The 27,583-nt window shown below is 41.3% G+C and overlaps 2 protein-coding genes across 2 annotated transcripts in view; both read left to right on the top strand.

The window, feature by feature from the left end:
• galnt16 (UDP-N-acetyl-alpha-D-galactosamine:polypeptide N-acetylgalactosaminyltransferase 16) overlaps positions 1–16,640 on the top strand; it is a 38,419-nt gene extending 21,779 nt beyond the window's left edge. Inside the window, exons 9-15 of the mRNA XM_079287358.1 lie at positions 492–595; positions 9,180–9,306; positions 9,954–10,046; positions 10,895–10,978; positions 11,655–11,781; positions 12,672–12,788; positions 15,671–16,640. Of these exons, the coding sequence (XP_079143484.1) occupies positions 492–595; positions 9,180–9,306; positions 9,954–10,046; positions 10,895–10,978; positions 11,655–11,781; positions 12,672–12,788; positions 15,671–15,814 (796 nt within the window). The 3' untranslated portion in view covers positions 15,815–16,640. The remainder of the gene's footprint in view (positions 1–491; positions 596–9,179; positions 9,307–9,953; positions 10,047–10,894; positions 10,979–11,654; positions 11,782–12,671; positions 12,789–15,670) is intronic.
• A 5,557-nt stretch (positions 16,641–22,197) lies between these two features.
• Positions 22,198–27,583, top strand: part of numb (NUMB endocytic adaptor protein) — a 34,335-nt gene continuing 28,949 nt past the window's right edge. The window contains exon 1 of the mRNA XM_079286933.1: positions 22,198–22,336. The gene's annotated coding sequence lies outside the window, so the exon portion shown is untranslated. The remainder of the gene's footprint in view (positions 22,337–27,583) is intronic.

The following is a 27,583-nucleotide window of genomic DNA, read 5'->3' as shown; positions in this document are numbered from 1 at the left end:
CTGGATGTTTTTCTGCCCTAAAATACAATTCCCCAGTTTGCGAAATTGCAAAGTGATGTAACACAAATAAATTTAGGAATACACAACATGTTAGCACAAATATCAAATCATAAAACTAGTATTTGACACAAGGACCCTCCACAAAACCACCTTACGGCCTTTATTTTGTCAGTGGATGTTGTGCTTTACTTCCACAACAAATGTTTCCTTGAATTAGCACAAAGCAGTGAACACACAGTCAGCCTGGAGCTCACGCGGCCTGTGGAGTTGCACCCTTGGACAACTTGTTATACATCTAACTATGAACTAAGAATGTGAGCTGTGATGCTATAATGTAACTTCAGTTGAAGCATGAAGTCTTCCCTGCAGAATTAGAAATCATCGTCATCACGCGATCCTATACAAACGTCCCAGACTCCTCTGGCTGCACTGAAAATGTCTCTCCGAATAAGAGAGTGCGTTACATTAAATGACTCCGCTCTACTCTGCAGGACTCCGGTCATCGCTGGTGGGATCTTCGTCATGGACAAGAGCTGGTTCAACCACCTGGGCCAGTATGACACCCACATGGACATCTGGGGAGGGGAGAACTTTGGTGAGCTCGCTCAACTCTCACCTGCATCATCCTTCACAGCGGTCCTACTCACAATGTCTTTGAGACAAAACCCAGCTTTACTCTGCCCTGCTGGAAAACCTATCATACCATATCATAACATTGCAAATATTCCTAGTTGTATCGTTTAATTCTAATTATTGTTCTTGAACTTCCTTTGTCTAAAAGATCTTTACACAGGAGAAGTAGGTGGGCAGGAGATCACACTCGTACTTTAGTAGATTTAAAGCATACTGAATTTGAATATTGAACCAAATCTTTATACGTAGCTTCTCTAAACTTCAACATCGCACAAGTCACTGTATTAAAAGGAAAATCAATGAGGGATCATGGATTTTGCCTGCTTGCAACCCATTAGTATACTTACAGTAAAATAGAAGAACAATGATTTTCCTATAATCTGTGAGTCTTCTGCTCACTAATTTCGATGAATATCAATGTGCATTTGTGAAAAAAATAAAATAACCTGCTGTATCCAATGACACGGCTGTCATGAATACACAAATAATATTGAAAAAGTCCAATTCAAGTCATGAAACTGGCATACATTTACATGTAATGTCCTGAGCCGTGTTGGCTCTGGACCACTGCAGATGCTTCTGGATGCTGCAGAGGCCCAGCAGCCCGTTCCGTAGATCCAATTGTGTCCTTAGAATTTGCAGCAGAGCATTAAATTATCCGCAACAGCAGGTTTCATACTGCTGATTTACAGCTTATATCCATCTACTGCATCAAAAATACATCAGATGAACATGGCCGGGTCGATATTGTGATGATTGTAAGAAATTTGAGTAAAAAACTGTAGTTAGTAGATATAATAAAAGTATTTAATAATTCATAATTAATAATTCATAGTTAGTCATAATCATAAGGGTTTCGAGGATGCATAATTAAGATAAACAAACATGCAGAAGCATGACACTTCTGCCAAGTTGCAGATGTTTAACTTTCATTTTGAAGGATTATTATAGATGGGATTAAACAATAACTGACAATCATTGAATGTGTTAGCTGCTCAGAAGAGACAGATGTGAAGACAGGCGTTTGCTGAGCTGAGGGTGGGTAGCCAATAGAAATTGAGATAGACGGAAGGGAGGAGTCGTGAATTAATATGTGGGCGGGTTAGAAGCGTTTTTTCTGCCTCTTTAGTTTGTGAATCTGCGGGACGGCTGTGCCCTGGGACCTGAGGTAGTTTTTTTCCAAATGGGGTTGTATTGTTTTAATATGTCATAGGAGTGTACACTCCAATGTATAACTGTAATCGTGCTTACATCAGTGGAATTAAATTCCTTATAATTGTAAACCAGTTTGGGTAGCGTTATTATCGCCGCGTGTGTGTCGACGGCACAAAGCCGGCCACATGGCAGTCACATGGCTGGCTCCGGCCTCCCCTTTGTTATGAGGTAAAAATACTACCGTAACAAATTTGGCGAACCCCAGATGGGACAGTCTTGCCGGCCTCGCTGTGTGTGCTGACGGCGACGTTAGTCAAGCAGACAATCCTGGGCCCACAATATCGGTCGGCAGAGCCGTTTCATGAAATCTGTGAGTTAGCTACTAGGAATCTTAGAGGAATCTCTGCTTGGCTAAGCGTTGCTAACGGCTAGCTCTGTGTTGCCGGTGGGTACGTTCCGACGAGGGAGGCCATGTCCACTGAGGTATGTACGATTTGCTGTCTGAAGTATGATGAACTTAAGGGATTAGTCAAGAGTATAAGGATCCTAAGAATTAATTAAAGACGGACAGCGCTGTGTAAGTAAGTAAATCACCACATTGGAATCAAGCAAGCTGTGGTACGGGCGATACTGCTTTGCTCATGCTGGGAGCCTCCTTCGGCCCAACATAAGTATTGTTAGGCCTGCAGATAGCTAGTTTAAAGCAGTTATGTAGCGAGGCGAACTGAGATGTTGTGGGCTTTGAGGGGCTTAGGTGTGCAAACCTTTGTGGGCTTAGTCCACAAATGTCGGGTCACGTCGCATAAGTTGCTTAGTGAGCTAGGCTAGCGGGAGTTAGCTTCTGAGGCCGCAGGCTTCAGGAAAGACACTCTTGCTAGCTTTGGCTGTGAATATAATTAGTGGATCATGTGGTGATTCAGAGGGCGTAGAATAAGGGCTTTGGTGAAACTAGACAGACTGGGTGAGTGGTTTGTGGCGTTGGAAGTGAATAACTCGCGTTTCATATACGTAACAGTGAGCTCAGGTCCGGCGGAGCTAAAGCCCGTTAACCGGAGGTTTAAGGGTTAATAATAACAATAATACGTGTGACTAGTCTGTGTTTTAGCAGCGTGGAAATACGTTTAAAATGATGACTAAATAAGTCCAATAATACGTGTGACTAGTCTGTGTTTTAGCAGCGTGGAAATACGTTTAAAATGATTGATATTGCATGACCGCGCTGTGGGGAGCTAACGCTAGCTACGTGTAGCTCCGGCGTTGCGGTACGATGTATGTAAAATAAGTGCTTATAAAATAAAATAACGGCTGGATTGAGAGAGGAGACAGAAGGCGTATGAGTGGAATTAAAGTGTGGGATTTTGGTGATACTTGTGTGTGCGTACGCTTTATCAGAAGCTCCGTTTTTTCGTTAGCATTGCGGATAGCATATCTGTAAAAAAGCCGGTTTCATGACAACTTCCGGTTTGGCGCAGAACAACTTCCGGTCCGGCGCAGACGGCAGGGCAGGTTTATTTATATAGCACATTTCAGGGTGCTTCGCATAGAACCATTAGGAGCATCAAAACATAGGGCAAAAGAAAAGGAGATTTAAAAACAATTAAACAGAAGGAGTAACTGCTAGTTAATGATAATAATAATATTAAACCTAGTGTTTTGAATCTGTCATTACATTAGTACTAAAAGAGACTGACATCTGGTGACTTAGAGAGACAATCACAGCATAGTTTTATGCCACCCAGTGGCTTCCTAGATAAATTACACAAAACAGTCTTAGAAATTCATTGTCTATGACCTTTGTGCTTACATCCTGACTTTAGTTTTAATTAAGCAGTATAACTTTAGTTGTTGACTTTGGTTTTAATTCAGCATTTTAACAAAGATTAATGGTTTCAGTTGTTCTTCAATTCTTGAACTTAATTGTGATTCATTCTTGTGCAGACCAGAGTGTAAGTGCAGTTCAACAGTTTGACTTGCCTTGGTATTTCTGATTGAATATCTTGAACACAGTTATTGATTTTAAAGTTGAATTTAATATTTAATTGATTAATTATTCATTGTTTTTTAATTTCATTTTACTTCCAATTTTAAACCTTTCGAATTCTGATTTGGAACTGGATTGTGATTGTGATTCTGATTTAGATGTTGAGTTTGATTTCGGAATTCCAGCTTCAATTTTGGATTCGAGATTCCTTCACATATCCAGTATTGACTAATTTTGGTACATTTACTATTTTACATAGTTCCTAAGAATCAATTTTGACACGGACGGCGCAACATATTTGAGAGATCGTTGACCTCTCTTACACTACAGACGTATGCTAACATTTACTGCTGAACTTTTGGCAGTTCTGTGTTTGTTTCAGTCAAGGTGTGTGGCTGAGTCGGTCCAGATCTGGGAAGTGGAGCAGCGGATCCCAGTTTTGGAGTCAGCGGCCACACGCCATACAGCACAGAGGGTGAGTTGATTTTGATTCATGTGATGACAAGCACGCACATGTAATACACACATTTGAATACTCCTAGGCTGCATAATGTTTACATTAAAGAAGCAGAGTAAGGAAGTAGGAGAGTTGGTAAAATCCAACGGACAAGCTGAGTTTGTGCCATGGGGACATCGAGACATGGACGCACTGGAAAAGGCGTTGCCACCGCTGGCAGGTGGAGCCAATCCGTGGATCCGTGTCTTTGAAAAACTCACAGCAGCTGATAAATTGGCATTGGGAGACATCCGTGCCGTGATGATCCACACCGAAGGAACAGCCAAATTGAACATTTTGGAGGTAAGTACAGGAACGACCAACAGGGGGGATGAAACCCCATTTGACAACTTTCGAGGAGTTTTCTGGTCAGCAATGCGGAGAATCTGGGCCAAAAAACCAAAAACGAACTCTCTTTCGGGACTGAAGATAAAACCAGAGGAAGAAACCCATCAGTACCTGAGGAGAGCTGAAGAAGAGTGGCAGAGGGCAACAGGGGGGAGACATGACGGCAATGAAGCCACCACTGTAGTATGGCGACACACTGTGCAGATGGGCCTGCCTCCACCGGTACGGACAGCGCTGGGAGAAGTAGTAGGCTTGAGCAACATGAAAGATGCCATGTGGAGGAAACACCTAACTCACTACAACCAGCGACAGCTAACTGAGAAGACAAAAGGACAGGAAGACATAAAGAGCATGCAGCGGCGGCTGCTGAAACTTCAAATAGCGGCGGCTGACAGAGAGATAAGTAGAAAACATCTGGCCAAGAAACAGATGGCCGTAGACAAGGCTCAGGCCTCACAACAGCCCCAATATCCAGCTGCACCCCCGACCTCATACCAACCAAATCCAGCAGTACCAGCCCACACAGTGGTGTACTACCAACCTCCACCACATTATAGAGGCAGAGGACGTGCACGTGCATCCAACAGAGGCAGAGAATATGGAAGAGGCAGAGCTTACCAAGCAGGCGGATATGGCCAACCAGGAAACAGAGAAAACCCTGACAGGTTTGGTGAGTGCTACGTATGTGGGAAATGGGGCCATTGGGCCCGAGACTGCCCAAGGCAAATGGGAAGAGGAAGACAGATCAGTGCAGCACCACAACATGCTCCGTTCCCACCACAACATCAGCAGTACCTACGACCAGGTCCAGCTGGACCTCCTCCCGTGAGACATCAACAGATGCCCATGCTGTCACCAGGACCATGGGGGGGTTCACTGTATAGCCAAGATACATAGATGGTTGCCATGTGATCCCTTACAGCAGAGATATCGAGGTGAAGGGGGAATATGGTAAGGTGTCAAACATTTATGGTAAGGTGTCAAACATTTTTTGTAGATCCACATTTAGAATAGTTTTCAGTAAAGGTGCGACTCACAATTTTTGAGATTTAATGACGTCATGATAAACCACAACTAGACTTGCTAACTCAAGAAATTGAGAAATATACGGGAGCTCTAACTAACATGAGCCGAGTGTTGTTTTCTCAGGTGACAAACGCAGAAGCAGCAGCTGACGAAAGGAAGCAGGCTGATGTGTCACCAGGCAGTCTGGTGTGGATAAAAGTCCACAAACGCAAGTGGAGTGAACCAAGGTGGACCGGTCCATGGGAGGTAGTATTGGCAACCTCACATGACACCACCTCACTCACTGTGCAGCAGCGAAGGTAACGAGTAAGACACTCGCAGAGACAGGATTGAACATCAGACAGGAAAATTTGAAGCCAAAGACACCTCAAAAGAGGGGTTTAGACAGTACTGAAGATGACGTTTTCCCCACAGTTTAAGCGAGGGCGTCCATTAGGAGACTCTAGGGTCAGTGGGTTATGGAAGTCTCTAATTACTTTCTCCCTGAGTTCAGTAGCTTCCCTCTTAGTATGTGGAATTAACCACAGACAGGAACCAGATCACATGCATGACTACATCAGGATTCGACATTTAGCCTCAGTAGCTAATCAAACCGATCTTAGACCACGTAGAGAGGCTTATCTGACGACACTCACCTATGAAAATGTAACTCTCACTCTTACGTTCAAAGAAGGTACAACATCAACGGTCCAGGTCGACTTCTGTGAAGTCGTTTCCGGTCCCAGGTATGAACACATCTACGGGTGGATGTCCAAAACCTTGTGCATCATAACTGACGAGTGTGGGCCCGCCACAAATAAGTATGGTAAGCTGTTATCGTATCATAACTGTGATTGTGAAGATTGGGGATGGGCAACGATGAATACAGGTGGCGAGGGTTTAGGAAAAGACCCCAACCCAGGTCTTAAAGACCGACTAAAGATGTTAAATGCCCCAGCTTCTTATCACGTGTAGAAAAGGGGTGGGTAGATGTAATCCTTTAAGACTTACCTTAACAGACCCAAAATTGACTGACGGAGGACTTTACGTAGTACAGGGAAAGGCTACTGATAGTCCTGCCCCACAAGGGCTCATTAGGATTATTGTTAAGCCTGTAAAAAGACCAGGTTCGACATACGACTGACGCAGAGAATGAGGTAAGGGGTGGAAACTGGAATGGCAGATGGGAATTTATGGTGGGTACAATATACGGCTTCAAGCCAGTAGTACAGATTGTATTGTGTGTTTAGGATCTAGACCCCTAGCAACACCAGTTCCTTCAAGATTCAGACTCCTAAGTCCTGAATTAGTTGTATTTTAACTCTGTTTACTGATGACACTTTGCCCCTCCAACACACTTGTCAGAGGCTGCACTGGCATTACCCACCTGTAGAATATAATACCCCACCTCTGTTCAAGGTTTCAGAGGGTCCATTTGATTGTATAGTCTCAGATACCGCTAAGGGCCCAATGTAGGTAGTATTATTGCAAATTAAAGCAAATTGTAGCAACAGTCACCTATATCTTGCCTGTCACTGATGCAACTTATGGAGAACTCATCTCTCCACGCCCACATGCTAACAGAAGAACCAAAAGAGATGCCGGCGGCCCGAAGGGAGCTTTTGATGACCAAGTGTACATAAGATGTCATAAGACTGCCAAGGGGGGTGTCTAATGACTTTCAAGCCAGAAATCAAATAGCAGCAGATTTAGAATCTGTTTTCTCTCAGAGGGTGATGATTAATAAAAATGTCGATTGGATCAACTACATTTACTATAACCAACAGCGTTTAGTAAACTTCACCAGTGACGCCATATCAGGACTGCATGCACAGCTGGCGAAGACTAGTTAATGACCTTGCAGAACAGAATGGCATTAGAGATGATTTAGCAGAGAAAAGTGGCGTGTGCCAGATGTTTGGGTCTGCGTGCTGTACTTTCATTCCGAATAACACAGCTCCTGATGGATCGGTGACCAGGGAGCTGGAGGGACTGACAGCACTCAGCCAAGAGCTAGCAGACAACTCTGGTGTCACTGATCCGTTCACCGACTGGTTGGGAAGTATGCTTAGCCAGTGAAAACATACATTTTTGGCAATCGTAATTATTCTGTGTGCTGTCATCATAGACCGCCTAGTTGTCTGTGGATGGGGGTTCCCGTGCATCCGTGGACCTCTACAGGGGTTTATTGTTTCACCGATGAGCCAGACACCAGTCCAGGCAACCAGTTATGTGACGAGGATGAGGACGAATTGGAGCTTCTGATGGCCACAGTCTAGATGAGGCCACCAGAGGGACTTCACGAGCGGTTCCTGACCATCCTCTCGGAGATCCTGAAGGACCTGATAAAGGCCCAGATGGACTTCTAAAACATCCAGTGAGATGTTGGAAGTTTGGAAAATAGACGGATTGTTTTGGATGAGTATTCGGAGATTAAATTTTTTGTTTAATTGGGTTATAAAGGGATTTTAGGGTGTAAAAGATTAAGAAATGTAATTTTGTCACGTGTAAAAGAACAGTCAAGGCTTCTCAGTATGTGTTCTCTAGCCTACAGACTGTATCCTGATCCTGCCAGCCCCAAGACGTGGAAGGCAGTGACTCTCAACGCACTCTATCTTGAAACGAACTGAACAGAAATACTTGAAATGATATCTGTGTGCATGCATTCTTTGCCTCGGTTTAGATAGATAGGGAGCCTTTCCCTGGATTGAGTAGGGGGGAGGTCTCCAGGGACATTTGAAAAACTAACTACATTTGAGTAGCTAACTCACAGTGAACTGTGAGTTAGGGGGGAATTGTAAGAAATTTGAGTAAAAAACTGTAGTTAGTAGATATAATAAAAGTATTTAATAATTCATAATTAATAATTCATAGTTAGTCATAATCATAAGGGTTTCGAGGATGCATAATTAAGATAAACAAACATGCAGAAGCATGACACTTCTGCCAAGTTGCAGATGTTTAACTTTCATTTTGAAGGATTATTATAGATGGGATTAAACAATAACTGACAATCATTGAATGTGTTAGCTGCTCAGAAGAGACAGATGTGAAGACAGGCGTTTGCTGAGCTGAGGGTGGGTAGCCAATAGAAATTGAGATAGACGGAAGGGAGGAGTCGTGAATTAATATGTGGGCGGGTTAGAAGCGTTTTTTCTGCCTCTTTAGTTTGTGAATCTGCGGGACGGCTGTGCCCTGGGACCTGAGGTAGTTTTTTTCCAAATGGGGTTGTATTGTTTTAATATGTCATAGGAGTGTACACTCCAATGTATAACTGTAATCGTGCTTACATCAGTGGAATTAAATTCCTTATAATTGTAAACCAGTTTGGGTAGCGTTATTATCGCCGCGTGTGTGTCGACGGCACAAAGCCGGCCACATGGCAGTCACATGGCTGGCTCCGGCCTCCCCTTTGTTATGAGGTAAAAATACTACCGTAACATGATGCAGATCATTAATAATTGACACACACACACACACACACACACATATACATATATACATATGACTGACTACCTGCCTGCATACTTGACCTCGTCCTCTGTGTCTGTCCTCCTGCAGAGCTTTCTTTCCGGGTGTGGATGTGCGGAGGAAGCCTGGAGATTCTTCCTTGCAGCCGCGTGGGTCACGTGTTCAGGAAACGGCACCCTTACGACTTCCCAGAAGGCAATGCTCTCACCTACATTAAGTGAGTGGGTTGACCTGTGAGACCTGTGAGGCCTGAACAGCCTGCAGAGAAACTCAGGGATTCAGCAACAAAAATGTATTATAATTATAGAACTTCATAGGTTATTTTTCCTCCATTTTATCTCATCATTTTTAACTGCAGTTGGTTGTACAAATCACCAAAGTGTTTCTTAAAGGTCTATTTGTATTTCGTTTTTTATTGAGTAAGTAACCACAGTGAAATACAGAGCAAATAAATATCTCAACTTTACAGTTATTATAAAAAATGGGGCAAAAAAAGAGTTGGATTTCGTGGATTAAAGGCTCAATGCTGTGTGTTTATTTCACTCTTTAGTTCTGAACACAGACAATATTTACCACCAATGTGCTGTACAGAATGTCAACTTCGGCTGTAAATATCTTGTCTAAAAGATTCTGCTGCACGTTGGATTGGTCTGAAACACACCAAATTGTCTCCTTGGCCGGTTTGTCTTCACTTGCAAATACACAAAGTATTTAAGGAGGATGACATTCCTGATGGAGACGTGGGGATTTCGTGGTGTCTGAACACCCCTGTATGTGTGACACTCATTAGAGCTGCCCCCAGGAATGCCAGCAGCACTGTCATGACTGTGTCTGAGCAGGTGTTGTGTGTCTGTGTCCGTGCAGGAACACCCGGCGGGCTGCCGAGGTGTGGATGGACGAGTATAAACAGTACTACTACTCTGCGAGGCCGTCAGCCCAGGGCAAGGCCTTTGGCAGGTTTGTCCGTTTTACTCTCTCCTTCTTCCCTCAGCGTACGGGTTAGACACTCACTGATTTTGTCTTTATTGTATCTTTCAGATTCCATGTTTTATGAATTCTTCAATGCTTCAGTCAGGCAATCAATGTGGTAAACAAGTATTTCCAATACAAACTATTTGTTGCCGTACAAACTCTTGTGATAGTAGAGCTAGTCTGCAAGAGCTCTGTATTTCACCATTTTCTTACGTGCGCTTTTTATTTGTATCTCGTGCTGAAACTTACAGTTATGTTCATTATAGATTCACTTTCTGATTATGTTCTTGATTCATTACGGCATAATTTTGTCGATAAAATATCAGAAAATACAGAAATAAATGTGAAATGAATGAAAAATGATGAGTTCCCAGAGCCCACGGTGGTATCTTTGAATTTCCTGTTTTATCCAATCATAAACTATTTAGTTCACTGTCATGTATGACAAAGTAAAGCAGCAAAGCCTCACATTTAAGAAGCTGGAACCAGAGAATGATGCCGTTTTTACTTGGAAAATTACTGAAACGATAAACTGATCAGCAAGATTGTAGCAAAATTTATTTTGTGTTGATTAATTCACAGATTATTGATCGAAACTATATTTGAATCAAAGAAACGCAAGAGAGCACTCAGTGCTGTGGAGGTTGATTACAACAGAATGCGCTCTTTGGTATTCGTGGAAAAGAGGTTCAACACTGTTAATGATTAGATCTCTGCATTAAGATCTCACTTTTTATCTTTACTCTCCATCCTTCCCTTTCCCGTTTTACTCTCTCTACTGTATCCCTCCTTCTGTTTGTCTCTGCATCCTCACGTGTTGTTGTTTTTTGTAGCATCGCAGACCGTCTGACTCTGCGGCGGAAGTTGAACTGCAAACCTTTCCGCTGGTACATGGAGAACGTCTATCCTGAGCTGAGGTACGACACATTTTAATCCAAATATAATTATTGAATGGAGGCATATGGTATGACTGCAAGTTATCCTGGCATGCCTGACCTGTGGATACAATTGGCAGTACTTATTTTGAACTGTTATTTAACATCAACACGGGCCAACGTTTTCCTCCAAACACCACTAAAAACCAACAAATATAAAATACTTTTGTGTTTGTTTGTGTTTGTTTTGATTCAGGCCGAAATTAGGTAAAGAATATTTAATTTCAGAACTAAAAAGCCATGTTTAGAGAAAGAAAAGACACAATGATAAATGCAGTCAACATTTCTTCTTCCCGAGCACCTAAATTACAAAAATATGCTCAAATCCTTGGAATTAATATGACTCCCAAATTCAGAACCAATGATGTTAATACATTTAATTTGGATGGGAACATCTGAGTGGGGTATTAGAGTTGATCCCACCAGCTTGTTTCTTAAGCCCCTGCTAGTTGCTCCATGTCATGATTCCAAATAAACGGTGGTTTCTTGACTTGTAATTGTATATTTTCATAAGAGCGTGTTGTAATCGGGCACATTACTTAGCGGTGTGATCCAAATCCTCAATAGGGAAACCAGTCAATTCAATCCATCTGTTCTTTCTTGTCGCAATGAGACCTCTCATTGGCCTCTCCCTCTCCTCTCTCTACGGCTCCCTCAGGGTCCCCGAGCAGGAAGCGGTGTCCAGTGTGCTGAGACAAGGCGGTTTGTGTCTGGAGGCCCGTGGGACAGACAGCCTCGGCCTGGCAGAGTGCCGGGGCGTCGGAGGCATCAGGCCGCAGTCGCAGGTCAGGACTCTGCCGCTAGGGCGAGACTCTGGCTCGTACACTTAAAGTCTGAATTATTGGCAGAAAGCGTGCAGTGGTTTGACCGGACAATGTCCAACAATGGATGCGTCGATTCGTACAAAGTTTAATAACTTATGTAATGGAGTAAATATTTATGTAAATGCCATAATCCTTCAGTCTTTAACCTCTGTAGACTATATCTATATAGATATATATATTTTTTTTTTATTAGTCCTCTGTTGCTAGGTTGCAGAGCTGATAAACCCGTGTTATCAATCATCACATGAGGAACTGCATGCCGAAGCTTAATTAAAGTTTATTCACGGTCCTCAACATTAGTCACTGTTGAGTTATTTACCATCGTATTACTCATGATGAGCTCAGCTGGATATCAGAGGTATTATTAGGAAGCCTCCCACCTGTGGCTCAGAATAAAGCCGGCAGGCGATGCAGAGAGATTCCAGAGGATGCTGCTGAGAAGGAAATGTGGTTCGGTGTGAGAATAACTTCGAACAGTTTTTCCTTTTCCAGGAAGTAAACACAGCCAAGTTTGTCAATTTCAGGCTGCATCTCTTTAAATCAGTTGGGGTTTCTGATTGACAGCTGTGGGAATCTGTAATCCAGTAAGGGTTACAGTTTTTACAGTTACCTTTTGAGTTCGTAGCTTATAGCTGGAAATACAAACCTTGCAACACATAGTGAAGATATCTGGTTCATGGTGACTGTAGCAAGAAACGTGGAAGCACTAATGTTAAATGGAATACTTGTACTTTATAAAAGAATAAATGAAAGCAAAAGTCCCTCAACTTGAACCCGAAAATGTCGACTCAGTGTTTTCATTGAGGCGATAACAGCCACCCACAGTCATCTTTTTTTTCTGTATTTTGCAGAGATGGGAACTAATAGAGCCACTGATCCGACAGCAGGACTTCTGCCTGGCCATTTCAGCCTTCACAGCAGGGTCAAAAGTCAAGATGGAGACCTGCAATAATAAAGAGCCCAGACAGGTAAGAAGAAATAGTGTTCGCCTTTCAAAAAACAGTACATTTATTTTTTACAGTTTTTAAGTTCCACGACTCATTTAAAGAAAGCCTTAAAGTGTAATTTAGAAACAAGGTGTTCTGTGGAGTTATTGTGTTAACTAAGGGTTAACAAAAGAGACGGGAATCCGCTTCAGTCATTCTAACAGAAGGTCTCGGTTTTTCCAAATGGTTAACTCATGTTGGAGTCAAGCGGTTCATTTGTCCTCGATGTGCCACTCACAGCGTTTGAACTCTGACATGAGAGATGTGGAGATGAGAGGCGGCTCCAGGCACAGATGCAAAGCCTGCTGGTGACGATGCCAGGAGACGAGCCGAGTGGCCTCGCTGCACTGATGCAAAGGAAAGGAAAGAGCAGTCCGTTTCATAGATGCAGCAGAACAAGCGCTCCCATCACTTCAGACCCCACCCTGTCCCTTCCTAGTCACAAAGGGGAGACCCTTTGTGACTGTCGAACACGTCGTCCCATGTGCACCCGCATTGGCTGTACGTTTGAGTTATGACATCGAAGAGGGAGTTGATAAGTCGAACCATGTGTTTGAGTGCTTGGCCTGGCCATCCTCTCATCTCTCTGCAGGCCCGTCGCGGTCCCTTGAGAGCTATTTGGAAACCTGCCCATCAACAAGAAATCAGTTCTTGCTGTGGGAGACATTTGGCCTCTTTGTCCTGAGCGTTTTATCCCCAAGAAAGGAAAAAGAAACACTTGTGTTTTTGACTCGGCTCTTTGAGTACTGAAGTGATTAACTCTTAAAGCAACAAGTGATGGTGATGACTTTAAAAAGAAATGTGAATCTGTATGATATTAAACCAAACTTAGGTTAGAACGAAGTTGTGAGTTGATCTGATCCTGGGCTGTAATTCAGTTTTAGATATTTTTCAGTCATGTCACCCATCACTAGGAACAGCTCTGCAACATTTTATATTCTCCGCATTATTAATGTTTTGTTGAAACGTTGCGTTTTCAACAAAAGGTTTGCGTTTCACTGGAGAGATTATGCCCAACGCTGGTTCAAACGCTGTCTTAGACGCTTGTCCAATAAGGATAAATATAACAAAATACTTAGAAATGTATTGGCATGAATTAGACATATTTCAAGACACGGAAAACAATTTTATCAAAAAAGTATATTGTCGTCTATATCTGTTTTTATAAAAATCCGTTGAACCTCACATAACCGTTGCAAAACACTGAATGTGCGAATCATTGTTACTAAACTCTTAACAGTTTCATTCTGACATTTCATTTCCTCCCCAAGTCTTTGTTGCACAAACATGCACACACTTCAAGGCACATATATCAGTACATGTTTATAACAGTACATGTTTACAGTATGTGACACACACACACGTAAACACATCCTCTGGGAGTTTAGGATTAACCTCTCATTCACCTCCACACTTTGAAAAGCCTCCAGCTGGTTCCAGAAATCTGCTCTCGGCACTCTCGTTCTCTGCTGTCGCCTTAAGTTCAGCTCTGACTAGTTAATCGGCAAGCTGATGAACAAATCACTTCTGCCCGGTGGTTCATTTCTCTCTCTCTCACTTTACTTCAGTCTCAAGTTGCTTGTCGAACTCGCTCCGGCATTGTTACACAAAGTGACCGGACCCTGGGGAGTCTGTGTTGAAAAAGAATATTGGGGTTATGGAAAATCAAAGAAAACCAGCCGACATGTGACTGAGTGGAAATCATGTTACAATAGAAAAAAAAGCAAGAACAGGAGTTTGAATTCATCGGAGTGACCTGTGAATGGATTGTAGGAAGGTGAAGGGGTGTAAGTGATGACCATAGATGGATATTAGGAGAAAGTACAACAATAAAAACGAAATACAACACGATTCATTTCCATCTAGGCTGATAATATGAGCCTGTGACTCCTCTGGACTTCAGCATATTCACATCCTGCACTTAAGCAAAAGTAAAAGCATTTGTACCGCAATATACACTTATTTGCCAGTTTATTAGGTACACCTTGGTAAAATGATTGCAGCAGTCCTGCAGTTAATTCTTCTTTCGTGAAGGTTATAATGTTCAGTTTATGTTTGGACCCATTTTAGAGTGCTGTTGATTCAACGTTATGGTCATTTCGAAGGCTGCAGTTTGTGGTGCTGTTGAAATATGTCGCACCATACTTCAATGTTACGTCCAACCCCTTGACATCAATGAGGGAGAAGTAAATAACAAAAACAGAAAGCCGTTACTGTGGTTTTACACTCGACGGCTCACGTTACCTCAGTCTTGCAAAGGAAGCAGTGAGCAGAGGGGTATTCAGTGAAATCTACCTAAACATGTGCTTGTATTTAAAAGTTCAAAGTAAAAATGTACCAGAATATAGTGTTATTCAATTAAATGTTATATTATTTTTTACTGGTGTAGTTGGTCGAGTTGGTGCTAAGTTCAACGATTATCTCTAAAACTATAACACTTTTTTTTTCTCATATTTTTTGTATCTAAATATCTTTATTTGTAAAGTAACTAAAACTGCTAAAAACTCAATGTAGTTTAGTACAAAGTACAATATTTACCTTTGGAATGGAGTGGAGTAAAAGTATAAAGGAGTGTTAAATGAAATGGTTCCTTCCACCGCTGCTGGACTCGGTAACAAAAGGCGCGCAGAACATTTTATCAGTGAAAAGAAATAGTCTGTCTACAGCTGGCTCACCTGTCATTTTTCCACTCCGTGTCCAACAAGTCAATCATTCATGTGATCTCTGTTATCTGGGTCTGACTCAGTCCATTGCTCACTCCTAACATGAACCATGATTTATGATCAGGAAATAACACAAACCAGAGGAGGACGTCTGCACTTTCTAATAAAAAACGAACTGTGTTTTTTTCTCTGTGTGTGCAGAAGTGGAAGCCTAAAGGAACGGCTCTGCAGCACATGGTCAGTGGTCTCTGTCTGGACAGCCAGACCCCGACGGGCCCTCTGGTCATCACGCAGTGTCGCCCCCAGATGGCCAGCCAGACCTGGGAGCCACAAATAATCACCTGAGCCACGGCGGTCGGGTGTGGGGGGGGGGAGAGGAGAGGGCCTTGCAGAGGGACTCATGGGGATCTGCACACGGTGTGCTCGCCTCGCTGGGGCGATGACCGGAGTGTAGTGACTGTACATTTGTGATGTCAACGTCAAGCTCCTGCTCACCGGTGACAAGAGCGTCGCTGAAAACATTCGAAAGGCCTTGTCGAGCAAAACATCTGAGGTCTGTTTGTGTACAGTGCTCCATCCTTCCAGGATGCTGCAGTTCTTCTACGTAATCTAAGCTTTTCACTGAAAACTGTTGCACATCTCACTTTTTCATTTCCGTATCTATCCTGGTCAGCAGTTTGCTTATATTTGGAGTAGTGAGGGTTGCCTCAACACAGATGAGTGCATCATTCTGATGACCAGGGCAGCTTTATGTATAGCCAAGTAAGTCTGAGAGCTTTCTTTTTTATTATTTCAGAGCGCACCATGCAAAGCACTGTCAGGAACATTATTTATTGTTTTGCATGGTCAGACCCAAAGAATGTTTTTCTTGTTCTGTCTCTCTACAAAGTGTCATGTAAATATTTGAAGCAGGTAATGGCTTGTTTTTTTGTGTCAATTACTCTATATGTTGTTTGAAAAATAAAATGTGGTCACAAAAGAATTATTGCTCTAATTATTTGCAAAATATGTTGGAAGTTGGAAAAGAGACTTGTTTGTTACAGTCAGAATGTCCTGTAATTCTAATTCATTACAAATATGATTGACAGCAAACTATTTAAAAGTTCATCCACTCAGACATGTATTCAACAAATATTTGAAATATGTAATAAAGACAATTTTGAGAATTTCAGCTGTGTGATTTAAATGCTGGTTGTGTCGAGAAATATTTCAACATCTATTTTCTATGAAATGTGGCACAAACATTGATGACCCCTAGAGGATGACTCTGAACGAATTTGGTTATTTAATTCATGGCAGGATAAGTAAAAACATGTCAGCCTCAGCAGTACTTTGAGATTCATAGTAAGACTACTTTAGCGTGCTATTCAGCATAGGAAGTGTAGACTGGACTGAATGTGGGCTAAAACATGCTTTCATTTAACATAGAATATCATCATGCTAACATGTGCAATATTACATCCTCACTGTTAAAAGCAAGCTGGCTGTCTCTCCACTCTTTTTTTACAAGACTTTACTAGACTTACTAGACGTAGTCTGATTGATTACCTCTGATCAGGTTGAATTTGAGCCGCACTAGAAGTCGTCAAAGACCAGAAAGATATAAGAAGAAATAAAGGTGGAAGTTTGATTCATTTTGATTTGCAATTGACTCGAAATGTTACTGTTTCATTACTGCGTTCTTTCCAATACGCCACAAACATGAGTGACGTCTACAATCACAAGTTGATCTACTTTGAGGCACATATTTGACCAGTTCCAGTGGTGGAAAGTGACTAAGTACTTTTACACAAGAACTGTACTGTTACTCGACTACAATTTAGAGGTACTTGAACTTTGAGTATTTCCATTTTCTGCTACTTTATACTTCACAACATTTCAGAGGGAAATATTGTACTTTCTACTCCACGTTCTACATTTATTTGGCCGCTTTAGTTACGAGTTACTTTGTAGATTCAGGTTATTAATACAAAATATAATCAACTCATAAATTCATTCATATCATTATCGGTTAAGCTAGCCAGCAGTACATAAAGTAGTTCAAATTAGATCCACCTTTACCAGCAGCACCATTTATGAATACATGAATGTCTCAATAAATATAATCCAGTTATATAATACGCGCAGAACATTTTATCAGTGAAAAGAAATAGTCTGTCTACAGCTGGCTCACCTGTCATTTTTCCACTCCGTGTCCAACAAGTCAATCATTCATGTGATCTCTGTTATCTGGGTCTGACTCAGTCCATTGCTCACTCCTAACATGAACCATGATTTATGATCAGGAAATAACACAAACCAGAGGAGGACGTCTGCACTTTCTAATAAAAAACGAACTGTGTTTTTTTCTCTGTGTGTGCAGAAGTGGAAGCCTAAAGGAACGGCTCTGCAGCACATGGTCAGTGGTCTCTGTCTGGACAGCCAGACCCCGACGGGCCCTCTGGTCATCACGCAGTGTCGCCCCCAGATGGCCAGCCAGACCTGGGAGCCACAAATAATCACCTGAGCCACGGCGGTCGGGTGTGGGGGGGGGGAGAGGAGAGGGCCTTGCAGAGGGACTCATGGGGATCTGCACACGGTGTGCTCGCCTCGCTGGGGCGATGACCGGAGTGTAGTGACTGTACATTTGTGATGTCAACGTCAAGCTCCTGCTCACCGGTGACAAGAGCGTCGCTGAAAACATTCGAAAGGCCTTGTCGAGCAAAACATCTGAGGTCTGTTTGTGTACAGTGCTCCATCCTTCCAGGATGCTGCAGTTCTTCTACGTAATCTAAGCTTTTCACTGAAAACTGTTGCACATCTCACTTTTTCATTTCCGTATCTATCCTGGTCAGCAGTTTGCTTATATTTGGAGTAGTGAGGGTTGCCTCAACACAGATGAGTGCATCATTCTGATGACCAGGGCAGCTTTATGTATAGCCAAGTAAGTCTGAGAGCTTTCTTTTTTATTATTTCAGAGCGCACCATGCAAAGCACTGTCAGGAACATTATTTATTGTTTTGCATGGTCAGACCCAAAGAATGTTTTTCTTGTTCTGTCTCTCTACAAAGTGTCATGTAAATATTTGAAGCAGGTAATGGCTTGTTTTTTTGTGTCAATTACTCTATATGTTGTTTGAAAAATAAAATGTGGTCACAAAAGAATTATTGCTCTAATTATTTGCAAAATATGTTGGAAGTTGGAAAAGAGACTTGTTTGTTACAGTCAGAATGTCCTGTAATTCTAATTCATTACAAATATGATTGACAGCAAACTATTTAAAAGTTCATCCACTCAGACATGTATTCAACAAATATTTGAAATATGTAATAAAGACAATTTTGAGAATTTCAGCTGTGTGATTTAAATGCTGGTTGTGTCGAGAAATATTTCAACATCTATTTTCTATGAAATGTGGCACAAACATTGATGACCCCTAGAGGATGACTCTGAACGAATTTGGTTATTTAATTCATGGCAGGATAAGTAAAAACATGTCAGCCTCAGCAGTACTTTGAGATTCATAGTAAGACTACTTTAGCGTGCTATTCAGCATAGGAAGTGTAGACTGGACTGAATGTGGGCTAAAACATGCTTTCATTTAACATAGAATATCATCATGCTAACATGTGCAATATTACATCCTCACTGTTAAAAGCAAGCTGGCTGTCTCTCCACTCTTTTTTTACAAGACTTTACTAGACTTACTAGACGTAGTCTGATTGATTACCTCTGATCAGGTTGAATTTGAGCCGCACTAGAAGTCGTCAAAGACCAGAAAGATATAAGAAGAAATAAAGGTGGAAGTTTGATTCATTTTGATTTGCAATTGACTCGAAATGTTACTGTTTCATTACTGCGTTCTTTCCAATACGCCACAAACATGAGTGACGTCTACAATCACAAGTTGATCTACTTTGAGGCACATATTTGACCAGTTCCAGTGGTGGAAAGTGACTAAGTACTTTTACACAAGAACTGTACTGTTACTCGACTACAATTTAGAGGTACTTGAACTTTGAGTATTTCCATTTTCTGCTACTTTATACTTCACAACATTTCAGAGGGAAATATTGTACTTTCTACTCCACGTTCTACATTTATTTGGCCGCTTTAGTTACGAGTTACTTTGTAGATTCAGGTTATTAATACAAAATATAATCAACTCATAAATTCATTCATATCATTATCGGTTAAGCTAGCCAGCAGTACATAAAGTAGTTCAAATTAGATCCACCTTTACCAGCAGCACCATTTATGAATACATGAATGTCTCAATAAATATAATCCAGTTATATAATACATGTTGTTCTGAAATGAATCATTCTGTATAATATTATTAGATAGTATTTTTGGAAGTTAAAGTACATTTTGTTGCAAAAACTTTTGTTCTTCTGCTCAAGTACAATTTTAAATGTAACAGTATTTCTAAATGAGTTTACTGGTACCTTTACTGAAGTGAAAGATCTGAGTACTTCTTCCAAACCATGAAGACAGATTTTCAAATGAGGAACATACAGTATGACGTGGACACCTGAGTGGGTGGTGCACCAGAGTTGTGTAGCTGAATGTACATATAGTGACCACAAGGGGGCAGAATAACCTCACAGATATATTAAAGGCTGTCCATCAATATTTAATGACTCTGACCATGTCAGGTTGATGAATGAAGGCTTGGTTTTAAAAAAGGAGTCATGAAGAAGATTATATTTAAGATAATTAAGAATAAAAGGAGCGCGGCGGTAAAAGGACAATAGAGACAATATGTTTATGGTGTGTGTGTGTGTGTGTGTGTGTTTGAGAGAGCGATATTTATAGCTGCAAATAAATACATTGGCATGTCACTCATCAGCTTAACAGGGTTGACAACTTTGTTAGTTTGCTTCTCCTCGTTGGTTTTGTAACCTTCCAGGCCACAAAGCATGCCACGCTGCAGCTCAGCAGGCTATAGCTATGTGAGGAATGCAAGTTAATGCTGATAAACTTCTGGCCTTTGAAAGGGGCCGAGGTTTCATCATCAGGGCACGAAAGGGGGGGGGGGGGGCAAACATGGCAGAAACCTGAGAAAAGACAAAGGACAATGAATGTGAAGAGTCAGAGCAGTTTTTAAATACAACATACTGAGTGGCTGGTCTTTAAAAAAAACTTTTCCAAGACTTGACAAATGGTGTAAGAGACGATAACTGGATTCAAACTCATGTAAAACAGGAAGTGGATACTGTGGTTTTATCCAAATGGCCATTTAAACTCTGTGGTTTTAAAAGTTCCTCCAGCGACTGGACTCATGTTTGCATATCAGCCAGATAGAGAATATAATGAAGACAGAGAGGTGCTGGACACTAAATATTAGCAAGTACATTTAGTCACACACTTAATGTCAACATAAACATGACATTCAACGCACTGTTATTAGATCTAATAGAGTACTTGCACCACTGCTGGCTCAGTCTACACTCATTGCATTACATTAACTATGGACTTTAAAATAAGTAAAAACAAGACAGTGACATTGGTCCCACTTTCAAGATATAGGGCAACCTGGCCAAACACAACTCAATGTGTTCAATGCTCAGATCTTATACTTAAATAAAAGTATACTGCACTGTAGAAATGCTCTAAAAGTACAAGAGTACTAGCATCAAAATATACTTAAAGTACCAAAAGCAAAAGTACTTATTATGCAGAATGTGTCTTTTCAGAATATTACTGGATTATAATTAGTGATGCATTAATGTGTAAGCGTCGCTAATGTTGCAGCTGGTAAATGAGTGTCTAATTTTAACTACTTTATCTACTGCTGGGTATCTCCATCTATATAATATATCAGGATGTATTAGTTGATATAAATGTTGTGTTAATAATCTGAATCCGCAAAGCAACAGTGATTATTATTGATGATAAATGGTCAATTAAACGTAGTGGAGTGAAAAGTACAATATCAGCTTCCAAGACAAAGTACGAGTATAAATAAAGGTGAAATACCCAAGTAAAGTAAAAATACCTCAACAATGTACCTAAGTACAGTACTTGAGTACATGTAACCTAAACTTTCCACCACTGACTGCATGGCTTTCTGTCTGTATATGTTCCCATGTGCATGGAGCTAAAACAGAAATTATCCCATAATTGAATTTAAGGAATTCAGTGGAATTGCTCCCACTTTGAAGATGGGACAGCCTGATAGGAGGAACCGTGATAAGTCGTTTAAGGGAGCATCAAACTGAGTTTTTGTTGGTTTGGACTCTATCAGCAGGTCACACTACAATAATCTGAATAATTTCATTTGAAGCATTTGTCTATGGCAGCGGATCTCTTGCCGTGATAAATCTACAGATATGGTTAATATACAGATATTGGTAAAATCTTTACACTACTGTTTAGTTCGTTTATTTAATATTATTCTATTTCATTGTATATATTGCGCATTTGTATATCTAATACTTTTACTCTGTTATTCTTATTGTATATATTGTGCATTTGATATTACATTTTTTACTCTGTTATTTTATTTACCATAATTGCTTTATTTCATATATATATTAAATAAATATATATTTATACATATATATTTATTTATTTCATATAGATATATCTATATGAAATAAATGCAGCGAAATTCCGGTTTGCTTACAGGTTGCTCCGTCGCCTACCGATCACTCCGCACGCGCCGGTCCAATGAGGTCGCGCGGAGGCGGTCCGTTGCTAAGGAGGACGTTCGGTTGAGTCCTCGCGCAGCAGCCATTCAGCGGCGGTGGCTGAAGCGATTGGACTGTGAGCGTCTCTCCCGACACTTTCTGTGGAATTTGAATTATTTCTTCTCTGCACGGTTCGTGGTACAAAGGTGACGGCATCAACGGGGCATCTTCTGGGTCGCAGCGGGGATCTCAGGTCGGTTTGTAGGTTTGATGGATGTGTGTGTTTTTAATGAGTCTGCCGGGTAATGCTTGTTAGCTCGCCAAGCTAAGCAGCACTAGCTTGTGTGGATGCGGTACACGCAGCTACGTTATAGCTCCACGACTCTTAAAAGCTCACTGTAGAACCCAATTACATGGCTTTTTTAGCGTGTTTGCTAACTGACTAGAAACCAGGACGAGCTACATGTTAAGCCGTGATAAAGATAAATGTTTTCCATCCGTCAAAAGGTATTCCTCTAAAGAATGAGCTAAGAGGTTATTTAGCTAGCTCACGTTAACGTCAGTGGACGCTAAGAAGCTAATGATACTTACCTGGTTAACTTTAAGAGGTGGACGTTACTAGAGGAGGCTATCAGCTAGCACACCATTCAGTCATATCATTTTCAGACTGTCACACTTGTGTTATGTCATTGTTACTAATATAGGATGCGCATTAAAAGGCGTGAATATTCCTTTACAATTAAGTTTAGTGACTGGTTAAGTTTGTAAAAATGTTGATTGCCCTGAAGATATAACTGTGACTCAATAGACCTAACTCTGTGTGATAACGTGCTCTAGATTCTCTTATATGGTGTCATAGCTTGGAGTTTACTTCTTAGACAGACAGACTGTACAAACACACCACATTTGGGTGCTCTCATTAGCCATAGTTATTGAGGTCATTACTGTTTTGTTAATTGGATGGTGATGAGGTTTGTGACTTGAATCATATGAACTCATCTATTTTGGCAGCATGTTTTATACTTTCCATTGTGAGGAGGCAATCCAAGCTAGAAACAGACGGTTAAATCTTTATAAAACTGATGGCACTTGTATGTTATATAGGGCTGCAAGTCATGATTATTTTAATTTCCGACTAATGTGACGATTATATTATCTAATAGCTGTGGCTAGTACATATTACAAGATAGTGAAATATGCAGTACAACATGCACTCATGTCTGTTAATCCCACTAAAACCTTAATATGTTCTATTTCTTACCATATATAATACAATAAAGCATAAAATCCACCCATTTTATAATCTCAACCCAGCACATATTTGGCATTGTAGCTACTAATTGATGAAAATGACTAGTTACTTACTAGCTGTAATTTCGTACGAAGGGTTTCGAACCATTTGAGAATTCTGAAAGGGATTTTGATGTCTCTCCCATACAAAGAGATATGCGATTTCCCCCCCCCCCACTTCTGTAAGTAACTCGTGGCTTAACTCATCTCACAGAAAGAGGGAGGCGAGATTGGCTATCTGCCATCAAACCCACTGTGCAAGTCCTGTCAGCTGTTTGAGAGAGAGGAGGAGAATGCAAGAGCAAGTCTCTCTCCTGAGCTTTGTGATTCACACGGTGGGAGAAACCAGTGTTTCTCCCACTCCTCAAAGGAGAGGCCTCTGTTCTTGGCAGTGAGCTGCACATGTATAGAGTATAGTGATGCAACACGGGTGGACGAACTTGCCGTGCGATGACGACGCAATCAAAGGGCTTCACTTTTGTACCCTGATAGCGGCGAGATAGTCAAGCTTATTGCTGCTTGTGGTGAAAGCAGAGTGAGCGTCAATGTCCGCTGAGCTTTCAGTCCTGCGGTAGCTGAATAGATATGAGATGACACTGCTGGGCGGTGTGCGTCTGTGTGTCTTTTCTTCTTTTACAACATCAAGCGGTCTGGATCAGGACAGTCTGTCTGTGTCCATCTCTTGACTGCTCACCTGTCCCATGTACTTGACATGTTAATCCTTGCTTTTGGCCAATGGTAGAAGAAGTATTCAGATCCTTTATTTAAGAAGTATTCAGATCCTTTATTTACGAACAAGTTCGGATACCACACTGTGAAAATACTCCACTACCGGTAAAAGTCCTGCATTCAAAACCCAAGTAAAAGTATGTCATTATGTTCAGATATCCAAAGTATATACGTACCCAATATCCCGTAAAATGGTCGCCGTCTTTATTTTACTTTTATATAATGTTTTTAAATTATAAAATTATATACTGTTGAGTGTTAATCTTCATTAATGCAGCATATTCTCTATGATCATCACATGTCTGTTGCCTGTGAGAACCTCATATCTCTTAAAAAGTCAACTTTTCACGAGCTCAGAAAAACAGCCCTGTTTTCAGCTTCGTGACGATGCATTTTCCAGCTGATCCAGGAGGGGTTAATCTGAAAAGTAGCCAAAGTTTTTAAAAAAACATAGTGAAGTGGATGTAGTAGAGTAGAAGTGTGACATACCATAAACAAGAACAACTACCTCGAAATTATTGTTGAATACAGTACCTGAGTAAATGTTCTTAGTTACCTTCCACCACTGCCTTTGGCTGCAGTTTTGATGCGGGCCAATTAATGTGCCGGCTCATGTTGTCATCCACAACGTGCGTTTTTTTTTTTTTTTTTGTCAAGTCATCACAGCTCACCAGGAGTGTGGGCACCCCAAGCATAGTTGTAGTGATTTAATAACAGGCTCATATGTTCAGGTAGGAAGGTGAGAATTAGGACACGCAAACTCTGGTTCACCGAGAGGCCTGACAATCCGGTTCTGGTCCAAGTTGATGGTGTTATTGGTCATTAGGAGTGAGAATGTAATCCAAATGTCTGAGATTATGACAAAGAATGCAGACAAGTTGCAGGAACTAGAGTGGGATTTGTTTTGAAACTCTCCTGTGTCTCTCTAACACACTCTAACCTTTTGGGCCGATAAGTTACCAAAACGCTGCTCGGTAAAAGAGCTGCTTGGAGTCCTTTTCTGCTCTGCCTAAGCACAGAGATCACCTGTAAAATGATCCCTGAAGAGCACGACTGGTCACGTGAGCATCGTTGACATCCTCTTCCGTGCAGGAAGAATCAGTACCTTTTGCATCATTAGAAAGAAAAGCATACTGTCTGTACTCGTTAGAGCTCCATGTTCTAAGCTGATTGGGACCGGATCCAACAGACACTCGGAGAAGATTCAACTAGAGGGGAGGTTTTAGAATCACGATCTCAAATGTGCAGCTGACCCCATTTCAACATAAGTAGCCTAAAATAGGTTCTGTGGAACCGCAGAGTTGGATTGAACTTGTGTGTTTGTTGGTAAGCAGTGTTATCCTCTACCGCAGAGGGAAAGTCTTGACCTTTTCACATAATGGATCGTCTGTTTCAAAAGCTGATTGTACTCAAACTCAGACGTACACGAGATGAGCACTAAAGAACGTCTTTGGCTGTGTTTGAGGTTAGGACATTTAGGAAACAAGACATGTTTATATTCATTTATGCAATGTAACATGGACTGTATGAGGTGACCGTCCATTAGAACAAACTAAAAAGCAACTCACTATGTTAGCAAACACCAGCAGTCACAACCATAGAAGCCCTGTAACATTTTTCCTCCACTCACATTACTTTTAGCATTTTTCATTCTTTGTCTGAGGCATTTTTATTGATCAATTTCAGACATTAAAAACCTGTAAGAAATCTTTATGGGGTATACTGGCAAGAAATTGCATTTCTACCGACAAACAACCTGTTAATGTTTTTCAAATCATGCTGTCAGTGAAACTACAGTGCATTAAATCAACAGTGGGTGGTGCATGATGTTCCTCGACGTCCCCATTTGGGACAATATCTTTAGTTCCTAATTGGGTCCAAGGGGCCTTGAGCGCCGCATTTTGCTCTGCTGTTTACACTGTGGCTCAAGGCTGGGGTGGTTGGGGTTGCGTCACTGTAGACGAGGACTTGCCTTTCGGGTTTGCGTCGGTATCGCCCCTCCCTGGGGCTCAGGGATCCTTTTGTCTCTCTGGGCCCCTATGTAGTGATACCTGAGCCTCCTGTGCAGGAACAGCTCCTGCTTTATTCATCCCTCTGATCTCTGCTGTAATTACCAGTGACCCAGGACAAACCGACTGGTGGTGTGTATCTCACTGGGTGGGAATCTATCAGCTACCAGTTCCAACAAGAGTGTTAGACGTGGAAGACTTTTGGCTGAGGACTTTGAAACCTATATTTATAAACCAAAACAATGAGATTGACCCCAAAACATACTTTGAATGAAGTATAAAACTAGTACGTAATCGGCTTTCTACACCTGCCAGTAGTTTCGCTTTTTGCTTGTTTTGCTTGTGAGAAAAAAGCTTCCCACCCCTCCTTGGTCCTCTTTGGTCCCTCTTGGTCTGGCTCAAGCCCATCAATACCATTTATACCACCAATATTTTGATATATTTGTGATCTTGTCTAGAGCTTTGTTGTATTATACTACCAGCTGTTAGTTACCTGTTGTATTACCTAAACATAGTCACATGTACAAGACTTAACTTGCAGCTGCATTTGTAATATGACTACAAACTCTGTCTGATGTGGGAGACACAGAGTCAGATATCAGTGAACATCTCGGTGTGTTGTTGGTGTAATAACTCCCTGTCTCAGAACTAAGTGACCTGTGTGTGTTTATGACTCCCACTGACACCAGTCCCTCAACCACACAGTGCACAAATCCCATTCACTTGGCTGAGTAGACAGTCTGCATGTTGCTTCTTCCTGGCCTTTCCTTAGCCCCGCCCACTGCCGTCACCCTGGACGTGTATCAACGTTGCGATTCAGCGATAAGAACAGTACGACCTGACCAAAAATGTTCAGAGTTTGTACTCTGTGTCAAAAAGATGAGGCAAAAAAAAACGAAACAAAATGTGAACCTGATTATTAAAAATTCTGATGCGCAGAAATGAACAAAAGCACACAGCGCAGTCGCAGAACATGTCTGAAAACATGCAGACTCCGCATTTCAAGCTCCTCAGGCAGCATGCTGCATAAGTCAAAATGCAGTATAGTACAACTACAAAGTAAAGTGGCTTCATTGTTTTGTCTTTCACACCTGTGCAACGTATAGTTAACAGATAACATTTACATATTTGTTTGTGCCGTGGCATCAAACTGTTAAAGATGAAACTGTATTATGAAGCTCTGGGAGTTAGAATCAGAAGTCTGTCTTTGTGATGAATCTCAATACTTTTGGTGTGCAGACAGAACTGTGTCCGTAGATCAAGTCAAAAAACAGGGCAATTACTGAAAGTCGTTGGTCAGATTTTTTGGGGATGTTTACATATTCTTTAATGAGACGACTTTAATGATAATTTCATCAGTTTTACTGCTGTATTACGTTAAGTTCTCACAGAGTTAATAGTGTTAAGAGAGCGTTTTTACACTGGTGCATTTCAGATGTTTGGCTTAATTATTTCTTATGTAAAAAGGTTTT

This window comes from Melanostigma gelatinosum, assembly GCF_949748355.1.
Source record: "Melanostigma gelatinosum genome assembly, chromosome: 16".
In the NCBI taxonomy this organism is placed as follows: domain Eukaryota; kingdom Metazoa; phylum Chordata; class Actinopteri; order Perciformes; family Zoarcidae; genus Melanostigma; species Melanostigma gelatinosum.
This window is presented reverse-complemented; position numbering and strand designations above follow the sequence as displayed.